Source organism: Lissotriton vulgaris, chromosome 8 (genome assembly GCF_964263255.1).
Source record: "Lissotriton vulgaris chromosome 8, aLisVul1.2, whole genome shotgun sequence".
NCBI classification, from domain to species: Eukaryota; Metazoa; Chordata; class Amphibia; order Caudata; family Salamandridae; genus Lissotriton; species Lissotriton vulgaris.
This window is the reverse complement of record NC_141696.1, coordinates 425298440-425310659: the sequence shown is the minus strand read 5'-3', so window position 1 is coordinate 425310659 and position 12220 is coordinate 425298440. Positions and strand designations below refer to the sequence as shown.

Sequence of the window (12220 nt, the reverse complement as noted above, 5' to 3'; positions counted from 1 at the left end):
CTCTGCGGCTGATGGCTTGGAGGCTCTCCGGCGTCGTTAGACACTCCCGGGCCCTTCGGGAAAGGCAGAGGACTTGCTTTCCAAAGCCTGGGCTGATAGCACGACCAAGCGATACAGATCTGCATGGCATAGATGGAGTCTGTGTGTGTGACGGAATGTTGATCCCGTGGGGGCAGCTGTAGTCCACGTCCCTAATTTCTTGGCCGAACTGGCCCAGGAGGGACTGGCCTACCGGTCGATCAATACCTTCCGATCTGCGATTTCAGCAGGGCACGACTTGGTGCAGGGTTCCCCGATTGGGGAACACCCTTTGATTTGTAGACTCCCGAGAGGAATTCGCCTCTCATTGCCGCCCGAGCCTCGGTACTCCGTCCTGTGGGAGGTGAATAGGGTATTGAATTTGTTCCTTTCTTGGCAGCCGAACAGGTTCCTGTCTTGTAAGGAGTTGACTGCTAAGTTAGTGATGTTGTTGTGCCTGGTATTTTGCTGACGGGTCTCGGATGTGCGTGCTCTCGATATCACGGCCAGAGCTTTTTCTCCGGAAGGAGTTTCTTTCACGGTCAGTAGACGGACTAAGACCCTTACCAGGGTTATTTCATACCCCACATTTCAGGACTCCCCTAAACGGTGTGTTGTGCAGTGCCTCCGTGCTTATGAGGATATGACTGATGATACTCGCCCTCCGGGGGAAAGACAAGTTCTCATTGCCCTACGGAAACCGTACAAGGCTGTTACGTCGCCAACGATCGCCCGATAGGTGCGTTGGGTAATGCAGGAGGCGGGGATTGATACCAAATAATTTGGCGCTCACTCAGCGAGAGGAGCTATGGCCTCAAAAGCTTTTGCCCTCGGGGCTCGCCTATAGGATTTGATGAGAGCGGCCGATTGGTCCTCGGACTCAACATTCAAGAGGTTCTATTTCAAGCCAGTTACAGAAGTAGCTCAGCTGGTTGTCGATAAGCTTTGAACTGGCATAATCCGAAGCCTCCGGTCCTGCCATAGAATGAGAATTTGCCTAGCCTTCGTGCTGGTAAGTTCCAATTCTATTAAGGACTCTGAGGCGAGGATTATCCCCCCCAGGGACGTCTTTGAAGTGGACCCTCCCAGTAGGCAACGTAAGTAAATCATTCATGATGCTTAGATTGCTTAATCTGCTGTTGCTCTGAATTGTGTTGTTTTTTCATTTGGATGATGACGTTCTGTTGGGACGGTCAAGATCTGACGGTGTGTTCTTTTTGCAGGGACTGAAGGTTCCAAACAGGATGCGTGAATGGACCGGTACATGGGCTTCGCGCGAAGGAAGCGGCAGCAAGGCATGATGGGAGCTGCCGGTGCATGGACACTGTGAAAGGACTCATGTTTGACTTTGTTTTTTTCCCAAATGTTCATGGGAAAAGTAGTTTGTTTATATTTTTCTTGCTGCTGTGGAAAATAAAGCGATAGAAAGAAGGCATAATCCTCGCCTCCGAGTCCTTAATAGAATTGGAACTTACCAGCACGAAGGCTAGGCAAATTCTCATTCTCCAGCGTTGGCATCCAAAAGATTCATGTCTGAATCATTGCCAGGCGGACGGGGATGGTTCAAGCATACAAATCTATGAAAGATGCAGTACTGCAGAAATGTAAATGTACACCCCAACCATTGAGTAGCTTGTTGTTTCAAGGTGAATTGCCGTTCTGCAAAATACCAAACGCCTAGTTATCTTCACTTAAGTAACTTATTTACTATTCTGATCTCACATGTCTGGTTCGAGATTTTAATTTAAATTTTCATTTTTTTTACCTTAGTAATCATGCTGTTGCAGCCATCATTCATTAGACAGAAGAACGTCAGTAAAGAAAGACCATAAGGGGTCATGACTTTGGCAGTAAGCCGCAAAACTAAGTACCTTGTAGACCAAGAACTGTGGAGTGGCATTCAATTGATCTGGGAGAAGTGACAGTCCCAGGCATCCCCCAGCTTCACTCCTTGCCACCCATCCCAGTGAAATTGACTGAGGTGTTCAAGGGGAACTCAGACAATCTTGAGGCTGAGAGAGAGAGGAGAGCACAGCCTCCTGTTCCTTTGCCATCGCCTTTGGGTCTGGTTTCGTGAAGGCTGATGGTTTACCAACAGTTTGCCATCTTGGGAGTCTCCTTGTGGCCCGGTCTCTAGGGCCTTCCCTCCGATCTGTAGTCATGGTGTTGTCCAACCCAAGCAGGTCAAGAGCCTCAGCGAGCAAGCGAATCTGTAGCAATTTCCCTTGGTGCTAAAAAATGATGGGAAAGAGATGGCCCCATGAATATGGAATCCCATTGCCGCGAAGATGGGACCACTCTAAATTCTCTCCTTTTGGTTAACGTGGACGCTGCAAGATCCTGGAAGAGGGCCGGTGAGTGCCCTTGAAACTGAATCGGCTGGGCCGCACGGGCTCTGCCTAAGATTTGCTCCTGGAGCTGGAAGTCATGCACGCAGACGAGTATGTCGGGTGGAGTGCCTTCTCTTCCCTGGGCAGGCCCACACGATGCACCTGGTCCATCTGCACCTCCCGAGGACTGTCTTCTCTCAACACCTGCTGAAAGAGGGCTAGGACGTAGGATCCAAGGTAGTCCCCCTCTGCTCGCCAGGGCACCGCACGGGTGCAGATGTTTTTCCTCCGTGAGGGGTTCTCGAGATCCTCAGCATGGGCCTGCAGGTCCAAGTTTTGATCCCGCAGCTGGAGTACTTCCTGCTGCAGCTGGTGAAGGTCGTCTTCCCGGCTCAATTTGTGCTCCTCGAGAACAGCCACCCTTTCGCCTACCTCGTCTATGTCCCGCCGGACATCTTTGAGATCAGCAGAGAATTGGCCCTTCAGGTCTAGGATGTCCTCTTTGATGGAGGAGTATAGCTCCATCATGAAGGCCTTCGTAGCCGGGCTGTCGGCCCCTTCTGGTTGCTCAGATTGTCCCCGGTCCCGGGGCGCTTCATTTGCTGTGTCAGGGCCGCTTGACTGTTTAAGCAGCAAGTCTTTGAGGGACTTATCCCTCTTTGCTTGGGTCATTGCCATGGTGCTGTGTTGCGCCCAGAGGTAGCTATAGGAGGTCCGTGATGAAGTAGCCCAATAGCCCCACCGGGCCCAAGTATTCAACAGCTCCACTGCACTGCCCGTGGTCCGTGGTGCAAGCGACGGGGTTGGTGCCCGGGGAATGAACGTCTTTGGTGCTTGGCAGAAATGTGCCCAGGCCTGCAAGTCCTCCTTGATGGGCCTCGCGCTGTCCAGACGGCCCTCACCTCTTCAGAGATCTCGGCGCCCGCACGGCAGGATGGTGCGTGGAGAAGCCTAGGTCTTCTCGGGCTGGCAGTCGGGTGAGAGGCCCGGTGATAACACAGGGTAAGCAGCGTTGCGGGACACGGGGTCTTCCTAAGGGAACTCTAGCGGCTCGTGGCCCCCAACCCCAGCATCAGCTCTCCCACCTGCAAAGATAGTGGGCCCTCAGTCTTTTGCCCCCTGCCAGCCTCCACCCAAAGTCAATGCCAGGCCAGTGAAGCAGCTGTTGCAATGCCGGAACCCCACCTCATGCAGGACCGCTAAGGGTGGGCAGGCCCCAACTCTCCGGTGAACCAGATGTCCGATGCGGTACTGACCGGGGAGGTCAGCCACTCTGCTAGGCGCCAACACAGACAGGCCAGGTCCAGTTGCTTTCTTGGGCCTAGTGGAGTGGTGCTTGCAGGCCCCAGGCCTAAAGGCTTCCAGAGCGCGGGTCCGGCCAGGGCAGAAGAGAAGACAACATGGCAGGCAATCTGCAGGCCTCCAGCGGAGCAGCAATTGCTTCCTCGCGCTTTTCCGGAGGCTCTTCAGTTTGCGGGCCGCGACTACCTCATAGGCTGCTGTCGATCAATGCACCAGCCCAGGGGCTCTTTCGCGCAGCGCCGTTGCATGCGGAATCCAGGGCCGACTGAAAGCGTGCCAGCTGCTGTTACAGCTCCAGCTTCTTTGTGACCAGACTAGGCACTGGAGCAGAGAGCGCCTAGGTGTCCGCCAGCAACCTTTGCACCGGCACCGGAGGAATCGCGTTTAAATTCTGGTACCCATGTGCATATTTGGGGGCAGGGGACAGGGCAAAAGCAAGGCTATGAAGCGAAGAAGCCGGAGGGATGGAATCACACGTCCTACTGTGCTGCCATCTTGGCCACGCCCCTGAGGATTTACTTTAAATATGAACAAGAGTGATTTCTGTATTCCATTGGGGTATAACCATGACTGTTTGTCATGAGTTTTCGAATAGACCGTACAGCCTTAGAGCAAATTTGTTCATGCAATTGGTTAAAAGATTGGCATCCTGCCTTACAAGTGGGACCACGAGTATGATTTCCAAGTGGGATACTTGCCAGGACTAAGGAACAATGTAACTGACTGTTCATGCCAAATATCATTAGATTTTAGACAAGGAGAAAGTGCACGTTATTATATGGGTAAGAGAAGCAACACTAGGAAAGAAGAATGGGACAGTGCTCAATTGGAAGGTGTGATATTGAAGGAGGCCACAAAAAATAGTAGCAGCGTGGCGAATGATGTTGGTTTATATGAGGTGAACTGAAAATTCAGGAGAAACAGCTGCAAAGAGGGAAGTTGTTTGAACCACCGCGTTTCCATGAAAAGAGTTAGCACTTGACGAAGCCTGCCTACTGTTAAAAATCGAGGATGTTTAATAGTGCCCATGGAAGCAAGATTTAAAAATATAACCAATGTACGTAGGACTGGGGCTATCTGCTTGAGGTGCTGAGGCTTATGGGCTTTGGTCCACGGTTATGTGGCTGGATCAGCTTGCTTTACATGGAACTGACTGCAAGGGTGCACGTGGGAGGTGCCGCTTGGAGCCATGGAGGCTGAGCCGCGGTACACGGCAGGGCTGCCAATTGTCGGTGCTTTTATTTTTAATGCCTCTGGTTATTCCTGAGATCCAGAGTAAACGGACTTGATATTATGGAGCCTTTAGTGAGATTTCCACCTAATGAACGATTTGTAATGGTGTTAGTGGTTTATAGCTCTTTGCGGGTAGTGGTGAAGAGCACGAGTGGGGTCACTATGGCCTCAGTTACTAAATTTCTTAAAGTGGAATTTTTCACAGGGGTGGGGTTTGCAGACCAGGATTGCTTCTACAGGTATACAACTTGTGTTAAATGAAATTGAAGTTATTGGAAAGTTTGGCCCTAGTGTAGAATAGTTTGTATTTTCTTCAGGCCAAAGGGATAAAGGAGAGTACGAATTGGAAAATGAAATCTTGTGTGGAGAAGATTAGTGGAGCATCGAATATATTTGCAGGAGCATCGCTATTTGTGAACTTGAGAGAAGGGTTACCATAGTCTAAAATGTCTCCATCATGGTTGAGCTGTAGACTGAGAGGGTGTAGAGGAAGGACAAAAAGGTACTAAGTAAGTATAAGAGAAAATATAATAGAAAAAAGAGGAGTCAGCAGAAAGTGGAGCTGGGGTGTGCTTCATGAAATTTCGTATAAGAAAAAATTACTGACTCTAGATGGTGAATCCATGAATACTGTTGCTGATAAACTATAGTGCATTTTGTGAATTGGGAGGGGTGTAGTATGCCTAGGTTGAGTAGAGTGGGTGTGATTCGAGAAGATATTTTATAACTGCCTATTATCAACAAATGTAAAATCATTTTCAGATCTGCCTGAGTATTATCAAAGCCTTTGCATTTTTGCTCATTAAAAAATGTTCAACTTGCCGCTATCTTTCATGTCAGTGTTATACAAGGCATATTTAGCCGGACTGTTTAAAAAGCGCATTACCTCGTTTTGAAGTTGGAAAAGCCAAGCATGAACTACTGATTTAGTGAGGTCATCTTTCCACCGTACACCAATGCATCTTCTCAAGGTATTCTCGCCTACTCTCAATGAGGAAGCGCCGGGCACTCATTTGGTAATACCCATCTTAAGTTTCAGTTTAATCATGTCCTTTCCTCCGCTTACTGCATTGAAGAAAATATATAGAAGTAGAGTGAAAATATACACAATTTAGAATTATGGACTCCAACGGCTCAAGAGGTGAAGCTCTGGTCCATTCATATTGTGAATTACACTTACAATATTTTTGCAACTAGCTATATTTATGCATTCATCGCGTTGAGCTTCTAAGAGATTTTCCAAGTACTTCTTTTTTTTTCTGAAAATTGAAGGAATTTCTGAAAGCTTGAATGGATCAACATTTGAGGCATTTCCAAAGAAGCTACAGAAAGTTAAATACCTGCAGCAAGATGAAAAGACTGATGTGGTCCCTCTCTTCCCCGAGCCGCCCTGCCTACTAAAGTGCTGCACTCTTCTCTTTGCCTTACTGAAATACATACATATATACTTATAACGGGATACTCACCTGCTTCCTGTTAGTCACACCCACGGCGCTGAAGAAGGCTAAAGACACCGAAATGCATTCGCCACTGCGGGTGTTTGTGAATTTCATTGCCAGCTGTTTGTGAAATAAATCGGCTTCCAACGTTTCCCCTGCTCTGGCCTGTTCTTCCTTTGGAGGAGTGTTTTGGACATAATCACAGCGCGATCTCCAGTGTCGCGCTTTAAAATCTCCCGCATCATCAAGTGGCTTTGGACTCACTGGTCTCACGCACTGGAGGAGAAGAAGCGGAGTAGATGTCATTGCCATCACGCAGGGCGAGGTGATTGCGTTACCTTGCCTCCACTACAAGAAATCCTGAGGCGTGTTGGGGGATGCGGTTTAGGGACTCGAGGAAGGAGTTTGTTTCAGGACTGCTGAACATTGGGGTTCCAGGCGCCGCTGTTCCACCTCTCGCATTGCCTTCCAGCACTTTCCCAATGCATGCTGGAACCTGTAGGCGCTGGTTGAGAGACGTCGACTAGGAGACTAAGGCGATTGGCACTGACCACTGAGGGCGGAGCAGCTGCTCACGAAGCAGGTTGGGGGAGGACACTTATACCGGGATACTCACCTGCTTCCTGTTCGTCACACCCACGGCGCTGAAGAAGGCTAAAGACGCCGAAATGCATTCGCCACTGCGGGTGTTTGTGTATTTCATTGCCGGCTGTTTGTGAAATAAAGCTGCTTCCAACGTTTCCCCTGCTGTGGCCTGTTCTTCCTTTGGACGAGTGTTTTGGACATATATATATATATATATATATATATATATATATATATATATATATAGTCCAGATTCTTTCTAAAGGCCGAGGACACAAAGGGTTCAACGCACCTCTAATTCCGGCGAGTGTTCGCCCTTCTATCCTCATGAAAGTTTCGGTCCAAAAGGGAGCTAAAATCTGAAATCATCGTCAAGTCCGACATGTAGGGGGGTGATTGCATGATGTACCAAGAGGGTAGCGAAAAATTAAGATTGACCTACCACTGCAAGTTAGTGACTGATTTACGTCTCCCATCCAACATCACACCTCCCAGGCAGAATATTCCTATGGTATCCCATTGTTTGTTTTCCGATAGCACCACCACTTAGCTCAGTTTCCCCTGCAACCCCACAAGAGAGTTTCTTTAGTTTCTGTCACCCACCGCAAATCTCTAGTTGTGTCCTTCAACATTTTGAACATTTATTAGGTAGCTGGAGGGAGTGAGGGATGAATCGTTCCCCTGTGTGTGGGAGTTAGTGCTTGAACACCCTTCATTGCCTAATTTTGCTAAATGTACTCTCGAGATATCTCGAAGTAGACATTTTACATTTATTATACTATGCACAGCAAGACCACCATTGTAGATATCACGGCTCCACCCATTAGCAATAACTGGAGCTTTGACAAAAACTTCATTTCATCAACTAACTTATAAAATATTGGCTGAGTGTTGTGATCCCATGTCAGTTGCACATCCAATGTGACAAACCTCCAAGTATTTAACACCCCTTTCTTCCCCCACAGATACCGAAGTCCGGGCCCACACAAGGTTCTGAGGGGGAATCGCCCACCAAAAATAATGATGGCTTACCTTTATTCAGAATCTGCATCCTCCATAAACAAAGAAATGTATAGACCGCTTGGACCAGACCGCTCTTGGACCGGACCATTCTTGCCCTATCGGGAATAGCAGGACATTGTCTGCATAGGCAGCCACCCTCTCTGCATTCCAAGTGTCCACTCAAAGCCTTGCATCTGAGCATCTGCTTTGATTTACTTTGCCAGTAGTTTGATCACTAGTGCAAAAAGCAGTCGAGAAAACTGGCACCCCTACCTTGTTCATCTGTATTTAAAACAGATCTGATGTCTCAGACACTGTAACCTTTGCTGATAAGTCTGTATATAGAGGTTTTGAATATCAGATAAACTTAGGAGCCAGTGTATCGCAATTTTAACAACATTTAATCTCAAACGCTTGAATGTGCGAACTAAATTTGTGGGTTGAATTTCTACTGTGTGCTTTGAGGGGAATGTTGATGAGCAACTTAAATACTCTATTGCTAACATTTTTTTGGAAAACCATCACGCATCTTACCTTACAAGAACACTAAGAGCTCCGAGTGGTGTTACTAATGTAGCTGGTGCAAAAGCATAGGCAGCAAAGTTAGCAACTTCGCCCGCTCCCACTGAAACAAAAGCACAAAACAAAGAAAATAAAAGTCAGTTTCTTACAAACATGGTTTGAGTCGCAAGTCTGTCTCAGGAAATATGGGATAAACAACAGTTACTCTTAGTAAAACTGCACAGTGCTTATGATTCATGTTTTGTGGGCAGCCTAAAAGAACACTGGCAAAAGAAGTAGCTCTCTATCACAATATTAACTGTTTTGTAAATGGTCTTCTTTATTTTCAAATTAGGCTTGCACTTCCACAGGCACATTTCTATAGTGGGTGCTGAAGCATTTCTGACATTCCTTCTGGAATGTCTTGTACACATCACTGTGTCCTTCTTTTCAAAAATTGAGTCACCTGCCTACAGATGTCACTTAGCCAGTGGATTTTAAGGTGCAGTGTAGGGTCTCCGCTAACTTGCATGACCCATCAGTCAGCGTAACCCACAGCGAGGTACGAGGCATTAGACAGATGAAGTCTCTTCACTCTTCTTTTTCACTTCCATTCCCAACCCAGCACCTCAGAATCCATGCAGGTATAGGGGTGAGTGAAGGCATACTGCAATCCCCTTTCAGATGTTGCACCTCTCAGACTTCACAAGTGCTTTTGCATATTTTTCTTGAATTAAACACGCATTTGACTCCTTTATATTTATGGAACATTGTGTGCTTGTTGCACCTCTAGTAATGTTTAAGACTTCAACACCTTTAAAACATTAAAATGTGGAAACAGTTGTTCAAATTGGCACTCCCCGGTCCAATTCCCCCCCTACCCTGTCCCTCCCTCCACTTACTCACACCTACCTTCTTACCGCCATAGCTAATTTTGTCTTTCTTTGTAAACTAACTTTTAATTTTCACAATGCAAAAGCAAATACTTGTTTTGTTCTCGTTATAGAACATTCTTCTCTCTATAAAATTTACTGGGAAAAGTTAAGAGGTCACAAGCTGCTTACTTTAAAGAAAAGTGACCCTTAAAAAATGCCAGTGGGGGGGAGGAGCCAAGATGGCTGACAGGACGGACGTGTAGGCTCCCAGCTCCGCGAGCCTCCTACTCCCGCACCGTTATCCTGCCACGGATCCTGAGTTATTGCTGCGGCGCCACGACCACATGCACGTGCTGGTTACAACCGCGTTCCTCCGAGGCTCCTATCAGCCTTGTGGACGGAGATACGGGCGTGTGAGCCTTTTGCCGGTGCACCCCCCTGACTCAGCTCTGATGGCCGCCGAGGGATGCTGATGTGCCGGGCAGACGACTACTGGCAGCGCCGCTGCGTGCAGCAGAGTTACCGCCGGCGGGGAGAGGCGGTGAGGTCATTTTCTGAACCCTTGGCTCCCCGGACCTGGATGCGGTGGGCACTGGTGAGACGGTACCCCCACCCCCCCCTCGTACTGTATTGCGGTGCAACTGGAGGGCTGACTCGGCTCAGGCGGGCGGGACCGCCTGCGTCGGCATCTGCCTCTGGACTAGCGACGAGGGGTCGTTTACGGATTGTTCCTCTGCCCTGCTGGCCGCCCCCCTGCCGGCGCCCCTGCCTGATGTGTCCCGATTTCTGATCGCCCATCCCTCCCATTGTCACCGGATTGCCGATGTAAAGATGGCGGTCTCTGAGGAAGGAGAAATGGCTGCTTCTCTGTCCCCTGGATATTCTGTCGCGCCTGCTCTAACTCAATCCTGTAAACCGGAGATGCGGACCCAACAGCCGTCTTGTGCGGGATTACAGCGGGCCCCCACCTGTATGGAGATCCTAGCAGCTATCATGGATCTCAGATCTACGTGTCGGCAAACTATTAAGGACTTGTGCCGCACAATGGACGGGGCGATTCTAGCACCGAGACACCGGTGGCGCTCTGATTTTTTGCTGCCTACAATTGTCTTTGGCCCGGATACTAAGTTGCAGCAGGCACCTGCATTGTCGCCGGCGATTTCTGATAACAGCGCTATTGGCTCGCACACCGATGTTGCTACAATGTCGCTCTCCACTCCGCACTCCGAGGTTCAGCCTCCACCATCATCGCTCCTGTTTGGATCGCAGACTCCCTGGCTGCCCTGCTTCTTTACAGCTTTTGCCTTTGAAGCCTCCTCCTTTCCCCAGTCGGTGGTACTTTCTCCTGTTAGGGCTGGGAAGCCAGCCTCTTTTGCCAATCGACTCCTTGTGGACTGGGGACACTCGTATCTTCCTTCCATGCTTTCTCTATGTTGGAGACGGCCATCTTGTCCCTTTGTTCGGCCATCGGACTGTTTCCTGCAGTCGCCATTTTTGGGAGGCTTGCAACGCTCGGGCCAGGGGTGATGGATCCTTGCTCTGGTCTTGCATCCATGGCTGACGGACATCGGGACTTTCAAACTACTTTGGGACTTTTGATTGTTATTTTGTCTTGCCCTACATAGGGCTGTGATCGATGGGCACAGCTGCTGATTCCTGTTCAGGTGATGGGGGGTTTGGTGTGCGTGCGGTCCTGGGGCAAGTGGAGAAGGGGGGGTCCCTACTATGCTTTCTTACTTAGCTGGCTGCGCTCTGGACTGGAATGTTCTTAATGTACTGGGTGGCTGTACGCTTGTTATAATTGCTCGCTTCGGGCCACAGCTGGACTGATCTCTTGTGGGTTGTGGTGTCTGGGTTGGGGGTAGGGTGTGGGCTGGGAGCCCGAGTTACAGTGTTTATGGCCCTCCCCCGGGCTTTCTTCTCCGGGGGGTTGTCTTCCCCCCGTCTTTCCCTTATGTGGGTACTCTTGGGGCGACAGGCACGTTAGTAGGGGGGGGTGGGCCATAGCCTCTTCGACGTGCAGGGTGGGGGGGTGGGGCTTTATTCTTTTCTCTTTTCGTTTCTATGGCCTTCTTTTTATCTTTCTTCTTATTTCTCTTTTTCTTCCTATGTCTCTTGGGTCAGACGGGAGGTTGGGTTTGGTTCTTTAGGGAACGTCTATTTTCTTTGTGTTTTGCGTCTACGTCCTTACCATTTGGTTCATTGATTCTATGATATAGATACCGATTCTCATGCATAGTCATTGAATGTTTACAGAATTTGCTCTTCCTTCCCTTTTTCCACTATCGATTGAGGGCGCATATCCGATCGCGAATCTGGACATGCAATGACTGCCTTTTTATACGTCACTGGATCCTTTCTTTCTGCTATATGATGCTCCCTTCTATATCCTGTCATATCGTTGGCAAATTAGATGTAATTCCTGGCTTATACACTGAATGGGCGGGCGCTATTTGGGACGGCATCTACCTCTGTGATTATTTATCCTTATTGTAAATGTTTACGCCAGTATTTTAATGGAGATGAATCACTGTTGACCATCCTTCATGTTGTTCGCCCCCTCAGCTACCCTGTCTGACTTTAGGATGATCCATCAAAATTATAAAATGAAACCCTCGTTATCCTTTTCCTTGGGCTCCTTGCAAACCCTTCGTTGTGTTTTTGTTCATATTTGCTGCAACGCAAGGTACCTCGGGATGACTGTATATTGTCATAGCGGCCGGCCCGCAGTGGTTGTAGGCTGACGCTGTGTATTATGTTTTCGGAAAATAAAGGTTTTCAAAAAAAAAAAAAAAAAAAAAAAAAAAATGCCAGTGGTAACAGACGGACTCTACTCAGCCCATAACAAAGACGGATAGCTGGGCAGAATGCATGCTTGGTTTTTGTCAAACATGATGTTCTTTCCAAAAGATGCTATGATCCAGGACCGGTTCTG

The 12220-nt window shown here is 48.5% G+C and overlaps 1 protein-coding gene across 1 annotated transcript in view; it reads right to left on the bottom strand.

The window, feature by feature from the left end:
• The window catches only part of NIPA2 (NIPA magnesium transporter 2), a 146181-nt gene that overhangs the window by 13507 nt on the left and 120454 nt on the right, over positions 1-12220 (bottom strand). Inside the window, exon 4 of the mRNA XM_086934190.1 lies at positions 8444-8534. Within this exon, the coding sequence (XP_086790316.1) occupies positions 8444-8534 (91 nt within the window). The remainder of the gene's footprint in view (positions 1-8443; positions 8535-12220) is intronic.